General features: G+C 38.1%; 1 protein-coding gene across 1 annotated transcript in view; it reads left to right on the forward strand.

Moving 5' to 3' along the window:
* Positions 1-11,650: 11,650 nt before the first annotated feature.
* sema3bl (sema domain, immunoglobulin domain (Ig), short basic domain, secreted, (semaphorin) 3bl) overlaps positions 11,651-27,830 on the forward strand; it is a 99,621-nt gene continuing 83,441 nt past the window's right edge. Inside the window, exon 1 of the mRNA XM_020922335.2 lies at positions 11,651-11,955. Coding sequence (XP_020777994.1) covers positions 11,853-11,955 — 103 coding nt within the window. The 5' untranslated portion in view covers positions 11,651-11,852. The remainder of the gene's footprint in view (positions 11,956-27,830) is intronic.

A 27,830-nucleotide genomic window follows, 5' to 3' on the forward strand; every position in this document is an offset into this window, starting at 1 on the left:
TAATGAACAAATACTTAATTTAGTCATTCAGGCTTAATAACTACTTAATAACTACCTTAATTAGCACTTAACTTGCACTTAATTAGCCTGTGCTGTAAATAGTTACTCATAATTATTTCATACTTAGTTACTCATGAACTAACCACTTGTGCCTGTTTGTAAATGCATATTTAAGTACAAATTTGAACATTTATTAATGATTCGTAAGCCATGAGAGAATGATTTACCAATACTGCAATGTAATGCTAATTCAGGCAACTATTATCTGTTAGTTAAGTGTTTTTGAGAGCTTTGAATTGAAGACTAATTATGCTTTATAAGGCATTTGTTAAAGCTGGCCATATTCCAGAGTAAGGATAATAGAATCTTCACATTATTTAGGCATGTGATAATGATTAACAAATGTCTGAATAATACCATTAGTTAATGATTCATTTAACCAGTAGATAATACTTTCTGTAAACTCTTCTGAAGTGACTATTTGAACTCAATTTCTTAAGGTACTAAAGTTGCCATCACTTAAGCCTGGAGCATTATAACTGACTTTTCACTTCAACAGAGATGGCAACCAATCTTCACGGAGACTAAACCAGACCAGGTTACAGGTCAGTTCAGTGGAGAGAGAACCCCTCTCACAATCAGAATGCCTGTTTAATGTCATAGTGTGGAATATTCCAGGCAATGACATATCCATAGCAACAAGCAGGTGACGGACCACTAACCAAAAAGTTGCATAGTGCACCTTTAAGAAAAAAAAAACAGTGATGCTAAAATTGTGTAGGAGCAAATTCAGTAAACATACTGAGTTCGTGCTTCTGCTGACCTTAATGCCATAAACTCAGAGAGCACTCAGAGAAAAGCATTTGGAGGTTGACATGTTTCACGGCACTTAGAGCAGAACAAACAGACTTAAATGATTTCCTCATGCTTATCTACAGGGCTTATACTGTGTCTTTAGCACAAACCCTGTCCCTATGTGGTCCCCCTGTGTATCTGGAAGTCATTAATGGTCACTAGTGGTCAGTTTTAGGGTCATGACTCGCTAAGACTCTATGAACTTGCGTGTGGGGGAAAAGTTCAGCAGCTCAGCCAGGCTCTAATCAGTTTAAATTGGCACTCAGGGCACCTCAGGGTCCACAAAGAGGACCCTTGCTGCGTTCAGTTGCCTAAAATGTCCGCAAATAATTAAAATGTACCCTACACGTGCCAAACAGAAAAATACATATGGAGAGTTTTACAACCAAATGCCAGAAACAATGCATTTAAGAAGTGATTGTGTAATTCCCCAGCAGGATCCCAGCACAATGACATATGTAAACACTTAAGGCCACTGAGAGTCACTTGTTTAGGATCATTTATTTAAACAACTATGGCCATTATACAGTAAGACCAACCCTTGCAGCATTTTCAAACGCAATTTTGAGTTGAACTTCCAGTAAATTCCCTTTGGGCGGCAGAATTAGTGACACAAATATAGTGTACAAACTTGTGTGCAGTAGCTGGAAAAACTTTACATTTGGAGGTTAGGAGATGTATTTTGTTTATTAAAGATGCACTATGCAAATTTTCTTTTGGCTGGACGGTCACATTATTGTCTCTATTTTATTGCTGTATGTTGTGCAATACCACATTTAACTTATCTATCTTCTAGGCTCAATTATCTGTGTTGTATTGCTAAAAAAAATCTTGAAAATCATGAATTCCTACACAAAATCATTCAAAGTGCTTTACAGAATAAGAAAGACTTGAAGGGCTAAAATCACAATACAAACAAAAGACTTACCCCTCCTCTGCCCCCCCCCTTTTGCATTATTATGCTTTTTTAATATGCATTGTCCTTTAATAAAGAACAACCCAAAAAAAAAACAACTTTATTGGGGAAGATTTCATGGTAGTGTGCCAGAGAAGTTTCATAATGCTTCTTTAAGTTTCAGAATGCACATTTCTCATAAGAGCCAAGGCCATTATGAAACACTCAGCACATGACTTTGTGCAGTATGTTCATATACCGGAGAGACTTACATCTGATTTTCCACTTAACACTCCAACACTTGTATCCTGCCAGATAACAAGCTCTGAGCGATTTGCAAAACTTGGCTGATGGAGTTGTGCAGGGATTTCTCTTAAGTGTTGACTTTGATCTGTTTACGACAACTGTAAAAGAGACACAGTGAGAATCTACAGAGGACATGCAGACTGACGCCCCCTGTACTGAGGAAACTGACAGTTAAAATATAGTAGCATGAAACACCTCTTAGGTTTGGCTGCATCATTAGTGCATTGCTCACACAGTGTAGTGTCAGAGTTTTTTTTTTTTTGAAGAATACTGTACTTGCAAAACTGACTCTTGTGAGCTTTAGGCCATATTATAATGCTGTTACCTCATCAAAAACATACTTGGAGTTGTGCTTTATTTCATTCACACATGTTTGAGTAACCCTACATTTTTATCCTGTCTATAATCCCAACACTCAGAATGCTCTGTTCCACATTGTGATGTCATGAGGCAGTAGTTTTCAAGTTAACCCCTTAACATCAACCATCACAAATAAGCAACAAACTGTTTGGATCAGGATATAAGCTGAGATAACGGCTGCATTCCCCCAATGCTGGTTAGTGCATAATGCAGTACCTTCCTAGGAACCTTTGGCAAGCACTTGTTTCTAGTTGACGCAAATTTGCAACATACCCACATTTCTTAACATCTACTTCAAGGCAAAAACACACACAAAGCATTTTTTTTTATATATACATATATATACATCTATATAAATTCAGGCGTTAATGGGTTAAGGGGCTCAAATCCTTAAAATTATTCTAGTGAAGTGTGTGGAGTTCAAAAACACAGTGGAGAGCTTCTGTATTACCACATGACATCACAAGGTGTTTTCTGTTTGAGAGAAGATCTCTGCCTAAATATGCAGGATTTGTGCGTTAAACATGTGTGAATGAAACAAAACACAACTCCAAGTATGTTTTTGATGACATTGATCAGAAAATATCATAATATGGACCCCTGAAATGAGATTTCTTTTGTAGCAAGATTCTGTGCAGACATTACAATCACTATCATCAGCGTGAAAACTATACAATTTAAACTATAATAGAAATACAATTACCTTTTAACAAGCTACAGCTACAAAGGTTTTCTCAGACGATTTCAGTTTCTGAAATCACTGGCAGCAGTTTGGTTGAATTCTTGAAAAATGTTTCTTGTGCAAAGCCCTGTAGAGCTCCAGTCTTCTAAAAGAAAGACATGTGCCAAAAACTGTAAAGGGGCCAACCCTGTGCCCTGTCCGCCAATACAGGACACAACATCTCACTCACTCACATCTGTATTCTTATATGGGACAGTCGCAGTGCAAAACCATATGTGCTGTTTGTAATCAGAGAACAAAGGACCTATTAAAGCAAAGCTCACAAACAACTTTCAGATCAATCAGTAGGATTCCAGTGCTCTCATCAGTGCAGTGGAATGACTCAGAACCTTCCAATAAAACTCATTTTGATGCTCATATACTCAAGTGTGGAGCTAAACGCCATGCCCTAAACTGGGATCTGTTTTAAAGATGTCACTAGTGCTTGCCATAAAGCATATTTTCTGTCCTCAACGAATCATGAAGTGTAGTTTATTCATGCGTTTTTAGCTGGAGTGTGTCCCAGCCGCAGTAGGCCTAAGGCGGGATACAGTTGAAAGCCGACAATGCAAATCACAAATACAACAGATGTTCACTCACCAAATGGAAAGTTGGTGGTTTGATTCTCACTACTTGTTGAGAAACCGATGTTGTGTTCATGTGCATGTCACGTCCTCCTTTTATTTTTCAATACATAGTGTTGAGAGGTTTACCAAATAGTGTAACCGCTAGTTGTTGAAGTTGCTTTTTGGCAGGAGATGAATTGTGGAGGAGGCTATTTGAACTCTACAATTATCAAAAAAAAAAATAAAAAAAGAAAGAAAAACTAAAAGAAAAAATCATAATAATAATGTGTATGGAACATCAATTGGGTCAAATAATATGGAGATCTGCTGATGGAGAAGGATTTGGGTGTACAGGAGGAGGACAGGACTACATCACCCATAATGCACTTCAAATCCAAACTGATCTGGGAAAATTCACTAATGCCTGGCGTACACTGTGTGATATTTTCGATTGTTTCACTCAGCCCCCGCTCAAACTGTACGACCAAATCGCAGGGTTTAAAAGTTCACTGCTCACGTTTCATGTTCTGACACGATACGAACTTCTTCAGCAGTGTGAAACCCTCACGAGAGGCGACTGGATTTCAGACAGGTTTGATATTCTTGCGACTTACGACTGTCGATCAGGAGTTGGTTGAGAGGTGTTAATCGGTTCTCGTTACCCCATGTATACTACATGAAACACAACACACGATAAAGTCAAAACTTGTCTTGATCTCAAAAACAGTCGCACGAGTGAAAAATGTGCTCAAAAAGGGCCAAAAATTGCACAGTGCACACCCGCCTTAAATGAAACAAGATGTGCCTGTGAAGAAAATTACATAATTATCAAATATCTGTTTTAGATAGGCCTTTTTGCATTCAAGAAAATAACTGCTGAAACTCAATATATTATTTTTGATATTTCAGACCTACGCAGAACAAGGCAACAATCCATGGGCAAATCTGTTTTGAGTAACACGAATCACTACCCCCTCAGCTCCTCGTCCTTCCCATGTCTCCTCCTCTCTGATTGTGAGAAGTTTAAACATTTACAATAAACCCAGTATCAGTCGCTCCAGTCGCCTCTCCTCTTCTCAAACACATTTCATATTTACCCCCACTCTCTCTCTCTCTACCTCCTACATCGAGAATTCATGAACTCCTGAACTGTCCTTCCCAATCATCTCTGTGCTAAGGGCCAGCTGCATTTGTCAAAGTGACGCAATGTCAAGACGCAGCTAAGTGGTTTTATGTTTCATCCGCACTGACAACATGAAGGGCATAATTTAAACCCACAGGACTGTAGCGGGGTCTGGAGGACGGACTTCTCCTTCATATGTCCGTGTAATCAGACAGCAGACCACAACTGTGAGGATACATGGACTCACAGCGATAGGGTTCACTAAATGACTTCACTTACAGATATATGAAGATGCATAATAGAAGCAGAGCATGTTGTTAGTGATTGACTGTGACATGCAGGAATGTATAAAGTGGTTTTGAGACAGGAATTACACTACCACAAGATTTTCATTCTAGCTAACCAGTCAAATGGACACACTTTTTCATGTTTATTTTATCTTGTGAGCTTTAAGACATGTTAAAATGTTGTTGCCTCATGTAAAACATACCCAGAGTTGTGTTTTGTTTTATTTACGCATGTTTGAATAATCCTGCATTATTAGTCTGTCTGCATCTCCAAAGCTCATCATGCTCTGTTCCACCTTGTAATGTCATGTAGTGGTAGTTTTCAATTTAACCTTTAGTTCAGCAGAGACTGAGGTAACAATATTAAAACAGGTCATTTAATAAGTGCTTGTGTTTGCATTGTACACAGTGTAAAATATTAAAAAAAATACAATAACCCTTTCCACATGCTACAGTTTTCTCACATGATTCCTTTTTCTGAAATCACTGGCAGCATTTTTGGTTGAATTCTTGTAAAAATGTTTCTTGCTGAAAGCCCTGCAGAACTCTAGTCTTCTAAAAGAAAGAAAGGTGCCAAAAACTGCAAAGGGGCCAACCATGTGCCCTGTCCCAGAGGACACATCTCACTCACTCACATCTGTATTCTCATATGGGAGAGTCACAGTGCAAAAACTAGTGTAGTCAGGACCGCACTAATCAAGACCAGTCCAAGACCACAGAGTCCTGAGACCAGGACAATACCAAGACCTCTGAGGGTCGAGACCGAGACAGGACCAAGACCACAGCCCATTGAGACAAGATCAAGACCATCTTTGTAATTTTTGACATTTATTTGCATTTTACAGTTATTTTGGCACATTATATCAATGTTTTTATAAATCTATCTCATTTTTATCACTCGTCGAGGGTCAGACCTCGAGTTCAAGACAAGACCGAGTCCAAGCACCTTCAAGACCAAGACAAGACAGAGTCCAAGCACCTTCAAGACCGAGACAAGACCCAGTCCAAGTACCTTCAAGACCTAGACAAGACAGAGTCCAAGTGCCTTCAAGACCGAGACAAGATTGAGTCCAAATGGGGTTGAGTCCGAAAGGAGACCAAGACCACAAAAAAAAAAAAAAAAGGTTTTTGAGACCAAGAAAGGTCTCGAGTGCTGCAACACTATAGGAACTACACTACCACAAGACTTTAATTCTAGCTAACCGGTCAAATGTTAGGACACACTTTTTCATTCAATGTCTTTTCTTTATTTTAATAACTATTTGCATTGTAGATTTTCACTTATGGCACCAACATGTGAAATAACCCAAAACATGTTTTACATTTTAAATTCTTCAAAATGTCTGCCTTTGCTTTGATCACTGTCTGTGTTTACATGTACGCCATAACGGATTATTATCTGAACATTTTTAAGATTTTATTTAAACGACGTAGAAACCTCAAAATCCGATGTGAGTAATCAGAGGGACCATGATCAGAAAGAAATCAGATGATTTGGCTGTTTACATGTCATTTTAATAATCTTATAACTCAAACAAATCTGATTTTGAGTGTGTATGTAACCACATCCAGTGCTTACACTCTTGGCATTCCACTAATAAACCCTGACGAGGCAAATCTGTGAAGTGAAAACCATCTCCTCATGAATCTGAATCTATTAAAAAATGCAAAATAATAAAGAACTTTGCTACATAATTCTGTACATCTTGCTTATTTTTTTATGTCTTCAATATCTAAGCATAAAGGAAAAAAACTGAATGAGAAGGTCCAAACTTTTGACTTGCAGTGTGATTAGTTTTTTTTTTACTCACGATGATTAAATAATAATAATAATACATAAGACTTAAATAGTGCTTTGCAAACAATAAACAAACACATTTCTACATGAAGAGCTTAAAGGTGCACTGTGTAACTTTTTGGTTGGCAGTTCATCACCTGCTTGTTTCTATAGATATGTCATTGCTCTGCCTCGAATGTTCCACAGTATGGCATTAAACAGCTCTACCTTACATTTATTAAATTACAGGTGCTTTTATAGCTCAAAAATATCTAGAAAAACAGGCATTCTGACTATGAGCGGCGTCGCCTCTCCACAGTTCTTACCTATGACTTGGTCTGGTTTGGTCTCCATGAAGATAGAAGGTTAATAAAAATTTTAATTGCTAAAATTAAAACATTAAATTGTTTATTATTGTGCAAAAATGTGTTTATTCTTGAAGCAAATGTAGATGCTGGGTTCCATAGCATTGTGAGCGCAGCAGTGCCTTGGCAGAGGTCCACACTTTGTGCATGCTTCAGTACAAGAGTGTAGGGTTGCCTTTTCTCATAGTTTATGCCCATCTAATCAAAGTAAACCACAACTGTGAGGCTACACAAGAAGACATGTGTTGTTTATAACTGATAGTGACAAGTAGGAATGCGTATCAAAGCAATCCTGCTAAAGGTAACCATTTTAGGTCCATTGTTACTTAAGCCAGTGTTTCCCAAACTTTTTTTCTGGGGACCCATATTTTAAAAGTCACAAACCTTTGCAACTCAAGTGAATAGACATTATTTGTTAATCACAAAATAAAAGTAGACTGGACCATTATTGAACATTATACTGAGGATATTTTATTGTTGACTGAGTGCTCATGTCTCTTTGAATAATTAGAATTACTCAAGTTTTGAACAATGAAAAACAGTAAATGAACCAGCAATAAAAGGATCCATAAGCTGCCTGTTTGGACATTAAATGTAGTCCATTTCTTTTTCTTTTCAACATTCAACTAAACCAGCAATATTGGAACAAAATAGTCTGTACAACTGTATATTGCAGACCTACATGCAGATCGTGACAAGGCGACACACACACACACTCACACACACAAAAGTAATCTCTTGTGTCCCGCCTGAGCCTTTGGGAAACAATGACTCAAGTAAGAGTAATGTTACTTCTAGTAAAAAACACTCAAGTAGAAGTACAAAGTAGAGCCCAAGAAATCAGATTTATAAACTGAAAATAACATAATATAAATATCTTAAATTTCCCTTGGGATCAATAAAGTAGCTCTCTCTCTGTAATAAAAGGACAAAACATTTGATCACAAAATCTATTGGAAAAGTGTTTTCCCCCAAATTATATACTGTATATGAGCAGTGCATGAAACACTACTGATTAAATAATTTAATATTGTCAAGATGAAAATTTTGTCACCTGTAGACTTACTCTCAGTGGGAAGAGTAACTAAAACATTTACCCAATTAGTATTACACTCCAAAATATATTCCTCAAGTAGGAGTAAAAAAGACTGTCTGAAAACCCACCTTGCTACATGTGTTTTAATGCTTTTCTCTCAATATTTAATAGTAATAGTAGTAAGAATAAGTAATTTCTTGTCGTTTTTCTAGTTTCTCTGTTCCCATGTTTGTCAGTGCTTCACAAAGACACAGTTTCAGAAAAGGATTTGGTCCAATCAGAGGAGACCAGAGCTGAGAGCACTTCAGCCTCACACAAAGACCATCAGAGCAGCTTCAATCACACCACAGAGGAGAGGGGATGGACCACACCACCGCGACCCGTACTAAACATGAGCTGATGTTTCACTCTCCTGCATTTTGAGTGGATGCAGGTTGGCTTTAAGTTCAAACGCGTGTAGTAAAAAATGATTTAAACTTACATTAACGGTCCTGTACTGCGCAAAATGGACTCTTGTAAATTTTAAGCCATGTTAGAATATTGTTACGTTATCAAAAATGTGTATTCAACATGTGCGAATGAAACAAAATACAACTCTGGGTATGTTTTTGATGAGGAAACAACAATATAAAATAGATCAGAGTATAATATGGGCCTTTTAAAGCCTGTTGCAGATAAATCCAGCAGATATAAGACAAAACAGAGAATGAAGCAAGGCAGTATAATGAATAAATACATGTTAAGTATGGACTAACCACAAGAATACATTTTTGGTTGAAAAAAGGATACAAACCAACCCCAAATCCCTAGAGACACTAGAGACCTTAGCTTCCATCTACCATAATGTTGTGGTATTGTTATTTAGGGACCACAGAAACATAAAACTAAGAAATCACTCAAGAGACAAAGAGGACGAGAACAATGTAACATCTTTATTTCATCAGTCAGGGTTTCCCAAAATGAAGAAGTGTGATTTTCAAAACACACATTAAAATAAAGAAGTTTTCTGAATCAACACAAGGACCTGGTTAAATTCATTTTGAAACAAGACAATACGAGTCTATTTACTATTGTCATAATATTTTATTTTTGAGAAATCGTTGCTCTGAAACAATCAAAACACGTAACAACCAAGTTATGTTTTGTGATTTTATGTTTGGCCTGTGGTCACAGTTGCACAATATAAGGCTTCGGGGGAAAGTACACCACCTGCATGTCTCTGTGGAGATGTTATTGTTTTGCCTGGATTGTTCCATGGCACTGAGCTTGTCTATCTCACTTATATTCAATTACAGTTTTTTTCTGTCACCTCTATGACCTGTGTATGACCTGTAACTTGTTATGGCATCACCTGCTTCCCTGGACCCTCCATTAGAAAAAAGTTACATGATGCACCTTTAAATCAAGTGACCCAACATTAATGAATATTTAGGAAAACTATGATGCTGCTATAATGTGGGTATTCAGTTGACTTTGAAATGAGCAAAAACAAACATTACATTTCTACATTCGTTGAATATCTGTTACACAGCCTGTTTATAATTTGGAGTAACTTGTTGAGATTATAGTGTAGAGTGGCCTCCCTATATTTACCCAGGACAGTCCCAGTTTTGAGCCCTGTGTCCTCTGTTCCAGTGAATTTATCAAAAACCAGTGATTTTCCCCAGGTGTCCCTATTTTTGACCGCGAACAGTAAAGAGGAGAATATATTGTTATATATATTCTCCTCATCATTCATTCTGCTGCTGCTCCTCCACTAAAACAAGTTTGATTCTCTGAGCTGTGAAACCAACAGTGGAACATGTTACCAACAGAGCTGATCACATGTACAAACTAGGCACATTCTCACACCTGGCGAAACAGTGGCTCCTTTCAAACCAAACCTGCGCCCATAATGTGGACTGAGGAGTGTTTGGAGAGAGTGTGATGTTCTGGAGTGAATCCATTGAATGATCATTTTGATGACGTTTTTAAGGTGCTGAGAGAACTGGTGTGAATGATGATACAGAATTTTTATGATGCCTTATGATGTCATTTTAAAGACACTCTCTTTGTTTGATAATTAATGAACTATAACATCAACCTGCCCATGGATAACAGGTCGAAATTAGCACTGGCGCTACAACCTGATAAAATACATCTCTCCTGTTAAGATTAATGTATATTATGCACTGTCTCATTAAATAAACTAAACTAAACTAAACATTGGTTTAGCTAAAATACCTCCTCAAGACAAGTGAGTGGTGACTGGACAATGTTACGTGCTCTTGTCACATTTTTATTTATACCAACCATCCCAACCTGGGTGTATCCCAGTATTGAATTTTGAAAATCTAGCCAGCCTAGTTTAGAGGTTGGATACAAAATACAAAAATAAGATTTTCATAATAAAAGTTACATACATGATGTGAGACTCTCTTCTTCTCAATGAACACATCAAACTGCAGCTTCTTTGTCCTGTCTCTGATCCATGGGACAAAAGTTGACAAGGGACCCTCTTCCTGGCACCAACAACAAAGCATCAAGACGAGCTGTCAACTCCAGCTCCCAGGATGCCGGGCAGCCGCACTCAAACCCCCATCCCCCTGTCCCAGGCTTGTACTCAGAGCCGATGGGAGCAAACAAGTGCCTCTCAAAGACCCATGGGTGGCTCTAACTGCACTTTCAATAGCCCCTGCCCTGTGAATGATAGATGCAGAAAGAGAAGAGCTGCTCAAAACACATCCAATGTCTTCATTAAACTCCGGCTCACGTCCCGGAGGAGCAGGAGAGGAGCGAGGGATGAGGAGGAGAAGGTCATGTAAACAGACGTGTGTGTGAAAGAGAGGAATGGGCACAGAAGGATGCCACTTGGAGCACACACAAGTTGTTATTGTAAACTGTGGTCTGTAGAAGTGTCTTTCAAAATCATGCAAACTGCTACACTCTATTGAAGTTCTCAGATGATTGTGGAAGCTTTTAGCACAGATTTTTAGCATTCTTTGTACATTTGAAATATTTTTTTATGCTTCTATAATCAAAATATTCATACACAAACTTTATTTCCATCTGTCATTTGGAAATTGCTGTGCCTAGTTCTGACACACCCAATAATACCTTAACAATTATTGTGGAAATTCACAGCACACGGTCATGGTATGGTGGACTATTGGTATATAGGCTAATAACTCAATTTTAAGTGTAAAAACTTAAAGATAATTCGATAGGCCCATTAATTATTTTTAGAGACCTAAGTGCTAGATGCGTTGTTAACCGCTCGCGCGGAGCTCCTCGCACTTCTCTTTAATCTCTCTCTCCCTCTCTCTCCAGAGTAGAGGCGTGGTGCGTGCCTCTGCCTCTCATTCCAGCACAGACTCGTGTTGGAAGCTGCAGCGGAGCGCGGAGAGACGCAGGAGCCGGAGCCGACCCGGAGCAGTGCTGGTTCAGGTCGCGCTTTTACGCACGGGAGCAGACTGTCCGGACATGTTGTGAACTTACATTTCTGACAACACGTGCTGGAATAATCACTTTAGACGCAGAGTACGATTCAAAATTAAATCAAGTTGACAGTATTGTAGCAAAATGAAGGTATTTACACAGTTATTTCCTTTGATCGCGCTTTTGTGCGTCCACGCTGTTTCATCCTCCAAGTCCAACGTGCCACGGTTGAGGCTTTCGTATAAAGGTAATTGCTGCAATCAAATTCTATTACGTTCATTGTTCTGATTTGGATGCCCATGCGCTGTTTGCAAGGATTCATTTGATTTTGATTACAGCAGTCTGCTTGTTTAGACAGAAAGAGACAAAAAGGCTCAAATAAAATTAAATTAAGTTAAAATTGCTTTGAACTTGGCAGCTTATGATATGTGCGTGTGTTAAGACTCACTTTTGTTTTCCTACTGTTTACATTACATTGCTTGTTTTGTATTGACCGAATGGGCTACTTATTTTAAAAAGTAAAAACATGTGCAGAGCGAGTTACCACATAGATAAGTTGGTGTAGCCTACGCATTATGAGGAAAAGACACGTTCCGGCGTCTCATCCCATCACTACAGACACTAATACAGTGTGAACCTGAGCGCATGTGGCTACTGTTGATTCCAGTGTTTTGTTGTGTGTTAGATGAGGTATTTTTGAACGTTTCCAAGAGAAAGCAGTGCACTATAAACCAGATAGATGCACGGCTGGAGGAGCTTTTGGTCCTGGTTAATTTCTGTGTGGTTGGACGCACCACTGTGAGTTGAAAGTTTATGAGAGGCACAGTAACTGCACGGAACACCTTCAGCTACTATAAAGGCTTAATAAGGATTTCTCATCATCATCACAGTTAACACGTAGCCCGCCTGTGAGCTCTTGACAAGGTTACAGAAGGTTTATGGCCACAACTTGATTTATTATGTATCAGTTTATATTTGAAGCTATAATGAAGTATTTTAGATTTTACTTTGTCCCTTGTGACTCCAGTATCTAAATATGAGAATTATATCAAGTGCATATCAAAGAGCAGAGGTGGAGCGTAATGAAGTTAGTAAAAATACTGTACTTTAGAATACATGATTGGGTTTTTTGGATACTTTTTACTTCTCACTACATCCAAGAGCAGCTATCTGTACTTTTTACTCACATACATTTTCAAAGTATTGTTTTTCTTATTGTTTGAGGCCCAGTGACAAGCCTGAGGGGTTTATTTTTACACATTTGTAGTCTGAGCAAACAAAAATATAGGCTACAAGGAAAACAGTTAGGATTCAAATCACTAACAAAATCATTAGATTGGAAGGTTTATTAGATCTCAAAATCTGTGCACAATACTTTTACTTTTTACTCTTAAAGTACAATTTTAAACAAGTACTTTAATATTTTTACTTAAGCTGACTTTTTCATATGATACATTTTCTTTTACATGAGTATTTCTTTGGTCGTGTATCTGTACTTCATATGTACTTCATCCACAGCTCTCAATGACCCAAACATTCCATTTTCTTATTTTTTATGTTTTCCCTCTTCTAATTTAGTTTTACAAAATCTACAAGTGAGTTATGAAACCAAACTAGCAGTACTTCTCTTGACCACAGACTGTCTCCTCTTGCCTGTGCCCTGTTGTCCAGTGAAACATCCTTTACATGTGTTATTGTGTTAAAGGTGCATTGTGTAACTTTTCTGGTGGAGGATCTGTCAACTGCTTTTTTCCATGGAGATGTCATTGCTTAGTCTGGAATGTTTCACAGTATGGAATTAAACCTTTCTATCTTCATGAACCAAAGCAGACCAATTTACAGGTCAGATCTGTGGAATAATGACCCCACTCACAGTCATTATATGTTTTTCTCAGCTATAAAACCACTTGTAACTGAATAAATGACCAGGGAAAGTAATGACAGGGAGCAGAGTGTTTGTCCACTGATCAGAAGGTTGGTGGTTTAAATCCCACTTTTGACATAAACATCAGTGGTTGAGCGGCCCGGTCCACTGACCCACAGGTTGGTGTTGTGATTCCAACTTCCAAAGATGAATGGAGGGCTCCCATGGTCATGGAAATCCTGGGAAGGTCATGGAAATTGTGAATGTAATTTTCCAGGCCTGGAAAGTCATGGAATTTTGTAAGTTCAATGAAAGTTTTGGAAAAGTCATGGAATTTTATTATCTTTTTCACGCAACTCCAGCAATCTGTTAAGTTCTCATTAGGTTATTATGATTATTTCTGAACATATGCTCCTTTTTTTTTTTTTAAAGAGATGACAATAAATGCACTGACAATATTCTGAATGTTAAAAAAACTATAATACCAAACCATAAGGTGAGTGGATAGGGTTAACATTTTATATTTAGCCCTAAAAGCACAATTCTACACATGTAGGTGCCGTAAAGTCATGGAAAATTTACTTTAGGCCATGAAAAAGTCATGGAAAGTTTTAAAGTTTTGTCAGTGAAAAAGAGTGGGAACCCTGTGAATGCTGTTGTTTTGTCCTTGGGCAAGACACTTCACCCACCTCACCCCTAGTGTCTGCAATGTGTGAATGTGTGTGTGAATGGGTGAGTGGTTCCTTGTGGTAAAAGCACTTTGAGAGCCTTGAAGGTGGAAAAGCACCATTTACAATAGACATAGAATGACAAAGGTGACAGACCCACAGCCGAAAAGTTACATACTGCACCTTTAAAGAGCACAGAGAGTCAGATCTGCGCTTGTATTTACCATCACACATACATATCAACAGGATTTCCTTTGGTTCAGTTCAGGTTTTCATGATAAAAATCCAGTGCAGTGTGAGGTTTTCCTGTCAGACTGACCGGACACAGTGCTAAGAGGGACAGATCAGAGCTGATAATGAAAATAAAGACAGGCTTTAAATCACAGACTCCAGTTCAGATACTATCAGGGAGAGTTCAATATGGAGTAATCCTACGCCATTCCTACCTCCTACGTAGCCTAGACTATAATATGTGTGGTTAGTATGGAATTTTCATAGTTTTTCCTTTCTTTTCTTTGCAAATATTTAATATAGCTTTTATTTTGATCAGTTCCCCTGGACCAGCTTTTTCAGAATGAGTGTAGAGAGTGAGAGACATAGCCAGATTTTACACCAAATGCCCTTCCACGATAATTATTATATTATTTATTGCAAGAAGTGCAAATACTCAGATCATGACATAAGTTATAGTAGTGAACATGTTTCTTTGATGTCTTTATATGCTGTGAGAAAAAGAGCCCACCCATCACTAACCAGGTGGAGGTCCATGTTTTTCATGAGTAAGAAAAAATATATTACATGTCCCGTATATTTTAACTATTTAGTACATAATTTTGAATTCTATAGCTACATAGTAAATCCTGAGATCATAAAAGCCCAGATTCCCCTGCTCACTCGTGCTCCTGCATCTTGAACCAGAAGTGCTCATTAGATACAGATTGCTGTAAATTTGCTGAACATATGCGCTCTCTCTGGAGGTTTGACCTGTTAATTTTCCCTGACCTTTCCTCCTCACCTCGATCTGCACAGGCTCAGCTCCACATCTGTTATTCTCCGTGTAGAAGAGCGCATTCTGATCAGCGTCTTTTTGTATCCAACCTCTCAAGTCTGCATCTAATACTAAAAATGGTCATAGATTTTTAAGATGTTTAAGATACTTTATATATATATATATATATATATATATATATATATATATATATATATATATATATATATATATATATATATATATATATATATATATATATATATATACCTTTTAAACAATCTTTTACTGAGTATTAGAAGCCTACATAAGAGCTCAAAGTTGAGCTATAAAACCATTTGTAACTGAATAAATGTAAAGTAAAGCTGTTTTCCCCTTGAAAGGCTGACGGTTACAGCTTTCCGAGCATATTTCCGGCGTTATCCTATGTCACACGCACGTTGTGTGATGATGTTGGGAAAACGAAACCGGTCAAACACATGCCCTCCATCCATTTTGTTTGGGCCAAACTTTGCCAAAGAGTGTAGTGAGTCAAAATGGTTGACTGTTCTGAGCGTCTGTGTTCGTAACAATTTTTAAAAACTGCTCTAAGTGCAGTTATTTCTCAAATAAATGGCAAATTATGCATCTTGGGATACGTAATTGCACATCCCTTGCTATTTTTATTTGAAAGGTTTATTTCAGTCCAAAAGCACAAAACGTAATAAACACCATGGAAATGCAGGAAGTGAGGTGGCTCTGTGCCCTGGACTTGACATGAGCTGTTTCCATGACTGGCACCAGGAAACTCATGGGGCCATTGCACTTTTTTTGTTTTTGTTTTGAGGGCAATAAGGATATTTTTAGTTTACTTACACACTTGATTTTGCACTTTTGTAGCTAAGGCACTAAATTAAGCATTTTCATACATACTGCGTGTTTTGCATGAAAGCCGTGTACATTTTATTTTCCTTTTTTTTTTTTTTTTTTGCCTATAGCTTTGATTATTAAAAAAGGATATATGACACTTCATTAGGTGGTAAAAAGGTGAGTTTTAATAGAAAAATTAAGAAAAAAAAATCTAGGCGAGTAAAACTGTACTATAATTGCCCTTAGGTCTGGAAGGGTTAATATAATACTGTGGAACATTCAAAGCAGAGCAGTGAAGGATCCACAACAAAAAAGTTACGCAGTACAGCTTTAACGCGCTCAGAGACTCAGATCTGAGCTTGTATTTTAGTGAGTATTAGAAGACTGCATGACATCACACGGTGGAACAGAGCATTTTGAGCTTTGGAGATGTAGACAGACTAATAATAAAGGATTACACAATCTGCTCTCTTCTGCATATTTTTGGTCGGCATCTTTTTGCACCCAAACTATCCATCTAGGACTAACAATTGCCATAATTTTCCAGCTGACTTAATTTTAAGATGTTTAAGGTGCATTTTTACAACCTCTTAGTGAATATTAGAATCCTTTCTCTCAGCACGCAAACTGAGACATGCCCATCGCGAGCACAGATACAAGTATTCTGTCATAACTTGTTGTAAATTTTAATAAGACATATTTGAAAGCTAAGCTCAGTTAGATAATTACTGTTCTTGTTGCTCTGTGCCTAGATGAAGCTGCACTGCCTATGTGATCGTCATTAGAAAACCAGCCACTTCCTCACATCCTGTTTAGTTAACCTTAAATCCGAGCTGTTTGAACCATAATTTCCTCCTTGTATATTTTCTCATGTGTGTCCCTCACATTTGACCACAGTGTGAAATACTAAATACCACACACACCTTTGTTTGATCAACTATTCAAATCCTTATCTTGCAGCACAAATACAGAGCTGGTGTGGATATAGGTCACTGTAGGATTGCTCAATACAGAAATGCCAACAATCAGAATGAATGTAAGGAATTGTTGTTCTTGTGAGTAACAGCTGAAATTGTGGTGTGTGTCAATTTCCTTATAACTTGAAGGTCGGGGGTTCAAATCCTGCGTTCCCCAGTCATGTCCTTGGGCAAGATACATCATATATTATTATTCAAAGCTTGGGAAGGAGTCATATAAGATTGTGATCACCAACCAATAGTTCAGTGGATTTGACCTTAAAGGAACACTGTGTAATTTTACTTCACATGCTTGTCTTGTGGTAATGTTGTTTTTCCTGCTTTTCCACTGTTTTCTATTAAACATATCACTTTAGTGTTATTTTACTACAGATGCTTTTATTAGTATGTTTAATGCCACACTGTGTAACATTCTATGTAAAGCAATAACAGGAAGGTGTACTCTTGGAAAAGTTACATAGTGCAACTTTAAATGTTTCACAGCAGGTATTAAGATTGCAATAGATTTGTGATTTATGTTTAAAGGGCCTATATTACTCTTCTAATCTATGTTATAATGTTGTTTCATACTCAACAAACCAAGCCAAACATACACAGAGTTATGTTTGGCTTCATTCACCCATGTTTAACAGATGTTAACCTGCATATTTAAGTTGAGTTATTCTCTCACTTGTGATATCACGTGCACCACTGTGGTTTGAAACTCCAAACTATGAAAAACAACAGGTTCAGCCATTTTTTCCTATAAGAAAATGGGGTATTTTGATCTTTGCAGCAGATATTCTATTATCTAAATATTTTTTTTCCCAAAGAGTGGGTCATGACTCTCAGGTGGGATGCAAGAGATTTTTTTTTGGGTCGCCTTGTCACGATCTGCATGTAGGTCAATTGGATAATGAAAAGAAAAAGAAATGGGCTACATTTAATGTCCAAATAGGCTAACTGTTCAAAGAGCCATGATCAATAACAATAAAATATCCTCATTATTGTTCAATAATGGTCAAATCCACCTTTATTTTGTGATTTATCTATTGAATTGGGTCTTGAAGGTTTGTGACTTTTAAAATATAGGGCCCCAGAGAAAAGTTTGGGAAACACTAAATTGCATAAATAATTGCAGCCTTTGCGATTTGATTACTTTGGTTTTGATTTGACTGTGATTTCATCCAGCCCTACCCATAATGATCTCCGTCCTTCACACATCACAATCTTAAACCACTAAGTCCTATCTCCTCTTGTCTCGCCCTTCTCCACTCACCTCTAGTCTTTCCCCTTTTCCCTGAACTCATCTGGGTTCCCATAATAACTTGGCGATGCCCGGGAGGTGTTTGCAATCCCGGGAGGATGTAGAGGTAATTCAGCCACAGGAAAAGCTGTCATTATCTCATTTCAATCAATTAGTTTCAACAGGAACTCAGCCATTTTGAAACCGCCAAACCGCTAACATGCATGCACAGTGCTCACCACTGCACTTAAAGTCATCGGATTTGGTGATTTATGGAGGTTTTGAGTTTCGGGTACAATTTGTTTAATGCTGTGTTTATCTAGTTAAGGAAATTTAAAAGCTATTACAATCTTTTGCTTGTGTTTCTTGTTAGCGGTTTTGTTTGTTCAGTATTCCGGAGGGTATTTAGTTTGCTTTTAAATATTACTCAATTGTTAAGCTTCAGTTACTCAAATAGATGAAATGCCTTACTAAGTATAAAACCAGTTGCCGTTAGAAAACATGCAACATGTAGTAGCTGGAACAAAAGAGTTACAAGTCTACTGTATAGTACTAGCAGCATTTAAGGTCCTATATTACACAAAATTGACATTTGTGAGATAAGTCGTGAAGTCATGTTAGAACATTGTGACCTCCTCAAAAAGAGACCTGGAGTTGTGTTTTGTTTCATTCACACATATTTGAGTAATTCTGCATTATTGGTCTGTCTACATCTCCAAAGCTCAAAATGCTCTGTTCCAATTTGTGATGTCATGAAGTGGTAGTTTTCAAGTTAACAGCTCCTTTTACCTTTAGTTCAGTAGAGACTGACTCTTCCAGTGTTAAGCCCAAGTGTTAAAGACAAGTGTTAAGTACACTGTATGATTTTTGGCCCCTTTTGAGCCGATTTTTCACTCGTGCGACTGTTTTTGGCATTTTGCAGAGTTTTGGCTTAATTGTGTGTCGTGCTTTGTGTAGTAAATGAGGGGTAACCAGAACTTATTAATACCTCACGACCAGCTCCCGATCTGCAATCATAGGTCGCAAGAATATCAAACCTGTCTGAAAGCCAGTTCACTTTTAAACCCTGTGATTTGGTCATACAATTTGAGCAGGGGCTGAGTGAAACAATAAAAAAATATTGCACAGTGTACGCCAGGCATTAGTGAATCTTCCCAGATCAGTTTGGATTTGCAGTGCATTGTGGGTGATGTAGTCCGGTTCCCTTGGTCCTCCGTCAGCTCCAGGTGTTCTGCATTAAGTCCTCATTAGGCCCATAGCAACAGTCTCCAGGCTTCAGAGCTCAGGAAAGTCTCAGGAAAGTAATGAGGATGTGCACAGGGACAGTGTGGCTCAGCTGTCAGGTGCACGGGCCGTTTAGTACAAAACCTCATTCAACTGTATTCAAATCCTCCATAGGAAATTAAAAAAGAAAACTGAAGTGATTCTGAAGCCTTTGTAAACAATTACTATTACTCTACTGCTGATGTTCAGTTTTTCAGAAGATATGTCTTAAACAGATTTGTAGTTCCTTAAAGGTAGAATATGTGTACATTTATATTTCAAATTTTGTAAACATGACCTCTGTGCCCCAAGATATAAGGTAAACATGTTTAGTTGGGTTATTGAGTTATTCTTAGTTACAAAAATGGGTTGCCAGTTTCTTTGACTAAAACAAGTTGGAGATGAACTGGACTCTGAATCCTCAACCCCCAGCATGAGCAGCCTATCATGAATCAGTGCTAGAGCAGCCTCTGCACCTCAGTTAGTTTTTTCAGGCCGATAGAGAACCATGTCGGTTCCAGGTCCCTCACCTAATCCCAAACCAACTGTTAATGCGTAAGGGAACCGAAAAGTTGGTTCTCAACGGGAAATCAGTAAAACTTGTTTTTTCCATGTGAACCGTGACGACACAGTAGACGTCAGCAGGTTCATCCAGGTCATACGTGGTAAAATAAACAAACAAAGAAAACATGTGGAATATGGTGGAGAAAACAAGTGACAAGAAGATTGTGAGACCAAATATTTGCTATATCCGTGTTCGCATGGTAAGGTTACATCTTTGGATTGGGCGTCGCTGCCGCCTTCTCCACAGTAGATGTTGTAGCAGAGCTTGAAGCAGATAAATAATGATTTGTATGAGGACAAATGCTTGTTTGTGTCCATGATTGCTATTTTCCTTGCTGCAACATCCACTTTCGTAATGGCTTGTTTTTAATTTGGTGACAAATCCACTCCCTCTGTCGATGATGCATACCATAAATGGTATGAACGTGGGTCGTTCACTGGTAAACACTTTGGTTCCCGGCACCGGCACTGTTCTGGCCGGCCTGAAAAAAGCTAGTGAGGGAATTTTGGAGGTTCTGAGCTTTCACTTGAGACATCTGTCATCAACATGCAGGTTTAGGCACTGACAAGGTTCAGTAATGATTGTAGATCTTTTTTTTTTTTTTTTACTAGCAATATTTTTATCAATACAGTACCACAAACACTTTGTTGTTTTTAAGTATTCATTCATTATTTCCCACATCTTGTTCTCAAAGGTAAAAACTTTTCAGGACTTCAGTTTCAGAGCAGCATAGTCCAGTACATCGACATCCTTGTGCATTTTGTCTTGCATTTGCCCAGAGGGTTCAAGTTAGTGTTTCTTTTTCCTTTCTTTCTGAAGTCGTCTTATGTGTTCCTCCTCCTCTACTCTCTCTCTTCCTCCTCTCTTCTCTCTCTCCTCCTCTCCTCACTCTCTTCTCACCCTTTCCTCTGCTTTCCTTTGTGCATTGGCTGCAGGGGTGCACTCTGGCTCGCAAAGACTCCTGGGGCGTAGTTTTGATCCGATTTTATTAGTCAAAAGTCATGTTTTGTTTTCATTTCCATGTGGTGAATTAATTAGTTTTATGTCTGAGTGTTCTGAGTGCTGCTACAGTTCAGCGGGTGCTCACAGTGCTGAGGCGGGGCATTGTAATCTGTCAAAGGGACACCCGAAATCTGGAGAAGTAAGGGGTGGGTGTAGCACTTTAATCTTTTGGCTGCTTTTCAATGACATATCATCAGTTTTCAAGTGTGGTGGTTGTAGTTACTGAAAATTGGATAAGAAGGAGTTGTGATAGTAATAAGCTGTTTTGATAAATACTTTTTTCATGTGTTTAAAAGGCCAACTCTGTAACTTTTCTAGTGGAGGCCTCATCACCTGCTTGTCTCCATGGAGATGTTATTGCTTTGCCTGGAATGTTCCAAATATGGCATTAAACTTATCTATCTCCATGAAAACAAGCAGGTGACGTTACCAGGCCTATAGTAACAGGTTAGATTTGTGAACAGGAGACCATGCTCACGGTAAGAATGCATATTTTACGAGATTTTGTTTTGTGTGTGTGTGTCTGTTTTGTTTTATTTTGTTTTGTTTGTTTTGTTTTGTTTTTTGCAAATGACTGTATATGTCATAAATGCAAAATGGTTTAATGAGAGAAGTTTATGCTATATTGTATTTTTAGACTGTAAGTGGCACTTTTTTTCATGGTTTGGGTGGTCCTGCGATTTATACTCCGATGCAACTTTTATATTAAAAATTTCACACTGACAGCCGCAAGAAGCTCTAGGCTTGTGTGCCAGTATCTGCTACTTCTATTACTCCTGTACCACTGTCACTTCGTGTTCTACTGCGCATGTCTCCAGCAGAAAGAGCCTCTGTCCTGTCTGTATCATGTCAGTCGATCGCACCATTACTTCTGTACCACTGAAAATGTAAAATTTAAACAAACTGATAAAAACAACTGAACAACTGAGAAGACTGAACACAAATGCCCCCAAAAAGAAAATCATATTTTGCAGATAGCTGCAAGTAGCGAAATATGCAGCTGAAAACAGTAATCGAGCAGTAGAAAGAAAGTCTGGAGTGAAACTTGTGACAATCGGGAGGGTGCACCATGCAACTTTCCTAGAAGTCCTTGGATGGATCGACAAAGCCTGGACTTCAGTGTCAATTGAAACCATCCTGTCGGGATTCAGAAAGGCTGAAATAATTCTAACTGAAACTGATGCTGAGTCTGACGACAGCTATGCAGAAGAGAAAGCGGCACTCTGTTTACCTCTGTAAGTCATGGAGTTGCTCAGAAGTGACACTGAGGATGAAGAATTCAGTGGATTTAGTAATTTGGAATGAGATGGAGAGTTTGGTAAACTTGTTCTGTTCTGTTGTTTATGCTATAGTTATCTGAAGAACTGTTCATATGTCCGGTGCGACTTATATATATTTTTTTGGCTGATGCAACTTACAGTCTGAAAAATACGGTACTGTGGAAGATTCCAGTCAATAAAGACATGGAGACATCCACTGAGAGAACCAGCTGGCCAACCGTGCATCAGAAGAATTACACAATGCAGCTTTAAAGGGCCCATCTTACACTATTTTCTGATCTATGTTTCCACTTCACAAACATACCTGGAGTTTTGTTTCATTCACACATGGTAGTACAGGAAGTGCTCCACTGTGTTTTTAAACTCCATGCACCTTTATTAGAAGCATTTGGACTATTTTACCCCTGCAATTGGCAATCTCTACAAAACAAAAGATAAAAGGTAGCTGTTAACTTGAAAACTACTGATTCATGACATCACAAGGTGGAACAGAGTATTTTGAGCGTGGGAAATGTATCCATGTCCCCTATAGAGCAGAGGAGATAATGCAGGGTTACTCAAACATGCGTGAATCTCAAACTCCGTCTCACAAGAGTCAATTTTACAAAATATAGGAAGTTTAATGAGTGAAGTTTGTGCCATACGCTGGAACATTTCAGGCAAAGTAACAACGCCTTCATGGAGACAAGCACCTGGCCAACCCTCCATCTGAAAAATGTCACAATGCAGCTTTAATTTTAGAATGTAACTCATGCCAACCACTGATTAATTTTAGGCTTTTTCTCACAATCAGTGCAACCATTATTTCTTCCATCAAAACTTTAAGCACTCCCAGACTTTTGGCCTGATTGAAATACCAGCATTTTGGAAATACACTGTACGGTAAAGAGGAAACCAAAAGGAGAAAAGTAAGGGTTTAAATGGAGGCCAGTTGGCATGTCCCGGGCTCTTGTTCACTGTGAGCTACAAGCAGGAGTATTGAAAAGACATCTGACAGATTTTACTGTTTTAGTAATGGTTGACATGTGTTTCAATTTCCCCGTTGGTAGAGGTTACATTGTCCGTGAACATGCAGCCCCAATGCCCAGCGATTTACTGTTTATGAGACACGTCCAAGAGTTTACTACAAGAAATAAATGTTCAAACGCTGCATAAAGCACAATCAGAGGTATTGTTGAGTTACCGGGGAGGGTTAATGGCTTTTTGAGAAGAATAAATGAGGGGAATTGAAGTTTTATTGGCTTTATAATCTTGACTCTAATTTATGATGAATAAATGCAGTGTTGTATATCCGTCAAGAGAATTTAAGGAAATGTCATAATTATAGCACAGGTGGAGGGACTGTGTGAGCCAGATTTGAATGTTATTGTGTGAACGGGATGACAGTGTTTTCCAGGGACTAATAGAAAGCACCAACAGGATTTTATTTTTTGAACCACAGTGCAGACATGCTGAAAATCGAAATATTATGGATAGTAGTAATGTGACGTATGGATACATAGTATAAAGAAATGGAGTCACTCATAGCTTTCCATTCCAGTCAAGTGAAGCCCACAGAGGCACTTACTTGTCTCCTTGGAGATGTTATTTTTTTTTACCAGGAATGTTCCACTGTGTGGCATGAAGCTTTTCCAATAATTATGTATTTACAGGTGATAGGTGATGCAGCTCCCTTTATGTTATTAGGTTCTTTTTTTCAGACCAAGAGTTTCTTTCCATACCTGACAGTTTGGACTGCTCACTAGCGGTCTTCCTCAGCGTCACGTGATGCTACTGTGACGTGTTTGGCCAGCTGATTTAAACAGGTTTTAGCACTGTCTTCCTACCAGTGGAGGCAGCCTGACAGCGAAATCTACAGTCTGACTTCCTCAGGACAGTATCCCAGGTGTGTGAGAGTAAAAAAGCCCCATCGTCCCATTTTAAAGTCCCGTGGGCACGTTTCCGTATTTCGATTGCCTCTTTAATCCAGGAACAGTATTTGTTTTCCTCTGTCCCAATGATGTTTGCTGGATTAAAGAGGCAATCAAAATACGGAAATGTGCCCATGGGACAAAACCTGTATCAATCAGGTGACCAGACACGTCACATTAACATCACTTGACCACTCTGCAGAAGACCACTAGTGAGCAGTCCAAACTGTCAGGTATGAAAACAAAATCTTGTCTGAAAAAAGAATCTAATAACTCAAATTATCGGAAGACCAAATGAACCTCAGGCATTATCTGCTTGTTTCCATTGAAATATGTATGTGTAATGCCATACTGTGGAACTTTATAGGCAAAGCAGTAACAGGTGGCACATCCTCCACCAAAAAGTTGCATAGTGCCTCTTTAATATTTCACAAAAGTTCCATAAAATATATATATATATAAACAAAAAAAAAGAAGTTTGCTGTGTGTAACTTCAAAATTATTTTCAGTGAACAGATGATTGATGAACTGAATTCAAGAGCTCCTGCAAAATATGCCGTTATCAGTCGCAGACATCTGTGTGGATCAAACGACTGGTCCAGTGTCAACACAATTATGTCTTTATGTGGGCACCAGATAAGAGGAGACAGGGGCTTAGACAGGAGAGCAGGGAGAGGTGTGAGAGATGGACATGTTTGAGATAAACCTGAGAGCAGATCACAGCAGAGGCACACGGTCCTGTGCTGATAACTGCAACTGTGTCCTGGAGCCTTGATAAGAGACATGAAAAAGTGTACGTGCAAACACACACATCACATGCTCTGCCAGCTACACATAAACACTGAGATGGGACTGACCAAGACCTTCTGATGGACTGAAACGTGATGGTCTGAAACTATATTTACCAATCAAGTCTTTATGGAGCCTAGATTACAGGTGAAATGGTCATGGGCAGTTTAAAGGGTGAATATTACTCTGTTTTCTGATCTATGTTATAATATTTCCTCATCAAAAACACACCCAGATTCTGTTTTGTTTCATTCACACATGTTTAACACAAACTGCTGAAGTGAAATAAATCTAGACAAATTACATAGTGGTGCTTTAAAATGCATGACAATGACACTAGCTGATTGAAATGTGTTTTGTTTTTCTGACTTTCACAAAGTTTTTTCAATGTTATTTGCGGTTTGTAGACTCAATAACCCACATTCAAAGTGGCTTTATTTACTGAAAAAACACAGGCCTGGCCTCAGCATGTGATCCAGGCCGAAAGACCCATGTGAATTTAAACATGCGAAGCTTAAGCGATGAATGCAAGAGACATGAATGGAGGGATGAATGAGGGGGGAGTGAATGAATATCTGTGAACAGCAAACTAATGGTACGGCTATGAAAGACTGGAGCAGAAATACCACGCAGGTCATGGCTCTACCGCGAGTCCAGATAAAGGGATGAGGAGGGGTGGAGAGAAAGGAAGAGACGGAATTTGAAAAGTTTCGGGAGAGATGAGGGAGTGAGTGAATGAACGACTGACAGACGGAAGGATGAAATAGGACAGAGGTGAAGCTAACACTAGAGCCTTTGAGGAGAGGTTTGAAGCGGTCGCATAGAGACAATGCTGCTTTGAACCTGTGTCATGTGGAGTTTAGGAAGTCCACTATAGGACGTAGGAGCAAAGGGGAAGTACACGGACCATGACTCGATAATAGTTGAAACGTTTGTGCACTGGGCTTTGTTTAGTATGTTAATGTGAAAGTATCAACGTAAACATGCTTGGTATTCATAGGTTTCAGCTTCATGTTTTATAGATGATATATTGAGTAATTTTGTTCATTCAAAAGTTGTTTTTGAGTTTTTGTTTGATACTGAAAAATTTGCTGCATCAGTGATCAACTTCCAAATATCGATTCAGCTGATATAATATTTGGATATATAACTTGATGTCATGAGACTATTTACTGGTCGTAGTTGGCCCAGAAATTCTCAGAATGTTTGAACTTTTATTTATACAAGCTGATTAGCAGTTACTCGAGGAATCAATAACAGTTATATTACAGATTTTGATCAGTTTTGTCTTATTTTATTTTTGTTATAAGGAAATAAATGCTGGGTAACACTTTAGATTAGGGATAATGCATATTAAGTGCTAAATTACACCTTTGTTAGTATTTCTGAAGTACTTTCAATGCATTTTTTTCTAAGGCTGTATTTTGCGAGTACTAACACATTAACTATTTTCTTCCCATTAAAGTGGTGGAGATTACAATAGATGTTTTTGTGCATTCACTGTAATCTTAATCAGGATGAATAAGTGTTTGATTAATACCAACTAACAGCTAAGTAACAGCTAATTAGCAAACCAATTACCACCGATTAATATGTGGTCCCTAAACTAAAGTGTTACCAAATGCTGTTTTCAGCCTCTGCACCGGTGTCGGTTGATATCGAGTATCAGCAGATACTTAAACCTATCGTATCAGAATCAGGATCAGAACTGAAAAAGCTGCATCAGTGCCTTCCTATTCAAAAGATATAATATTTTGTTTTTTAATTTAAATGTGTTACGGCAAATGTGATATGTTTTCCTCATTTAGAAACCGATGCACAAGAAAAGGAACAAGAAAAGGAATTTATACTATTTTACATAACACATATTTCATTTTAATTTCTTCTATAATGCTGTTACTATGCTCATGAAGTAAATGAAGCTAAAAACTATACAATTTTAAAAAAGGGGAATTTAAGAGGATTTCAAGGGAAAAGGAACATTCTTATCCGTCAGCTGGATAAAAGTTTAGGAGTGAAGACGTTCTGTATAATTCCTGTCATCCAGTTACTTTTGTCCTGTTGACTGATTTGAAATTCTCTTTTGCTATTTATCACACCCGGACAACTGGGGGACGTCTATTTTAAGGGTCAGTATAGATTATGTGGATATTTGTAGTCTGTCTTTGGAGTCTGATCCTTCTAAGCCTGAACAAAAACATTTAAATCAACTTTAATGGAGCTTTTAATTGTTCAAATGACATAATTGAGTGCAGTATTTATTTAGTCATTATTTTATTTTACGTGTAATGTCTTTCTTCTTTGAATAATCTATAGCATATATCTAGAATGTCTAGAATGTAGCAGAAGCCAGATATAGTGTTTGATTTGGACGACTAAAGCAATTTAGACCTGTGCCAAAAATAACCCTGTATCTGACAATTCACATCACAGCAATGGATCCTCAGTTACATGAAAATGAAGAGGAACTATTTGTTTAAACTTTAGACAGTTGAACACACCCTAAGAACAACACAGCTTTGCCCATGGGGATCTGACCCATCCTGTAGTCTATTATTATTGTAGGCTTTATTAATACTATTTCAGATCTAATGTAATATAATGAGAAAAATTTGTTTTTGGTGGAGATGAGCCACGAAATCACCGCAAATTCAGAGTCGGGAATATGCGCAATACTCTAACCACCACATGACAGTAATGGCGAGTGATTATGCAAAAAAATTACACAGATTTTAGTTAAAA

Source organism: Boleophthalmus pectinirostris, unplaced genomic scaffold (genome assembly GCF_026225935.1).
Source record: "Boleophthalmus pectinirostris isolate CB_2022bp ecotype Guang Dong unplaced genomic scaffold, ASM2622593v1 HiC_scaffold_8, whole genome shotgun sequence".
NCBI classification, from domain to species: domain Eukaryota; kingdom Metazoa; phylum Chordata; class Actinopteri; order Gobiiformes; family Gobiidae; genus Boleophthalmus; species Boleophthalmus pectinirostris.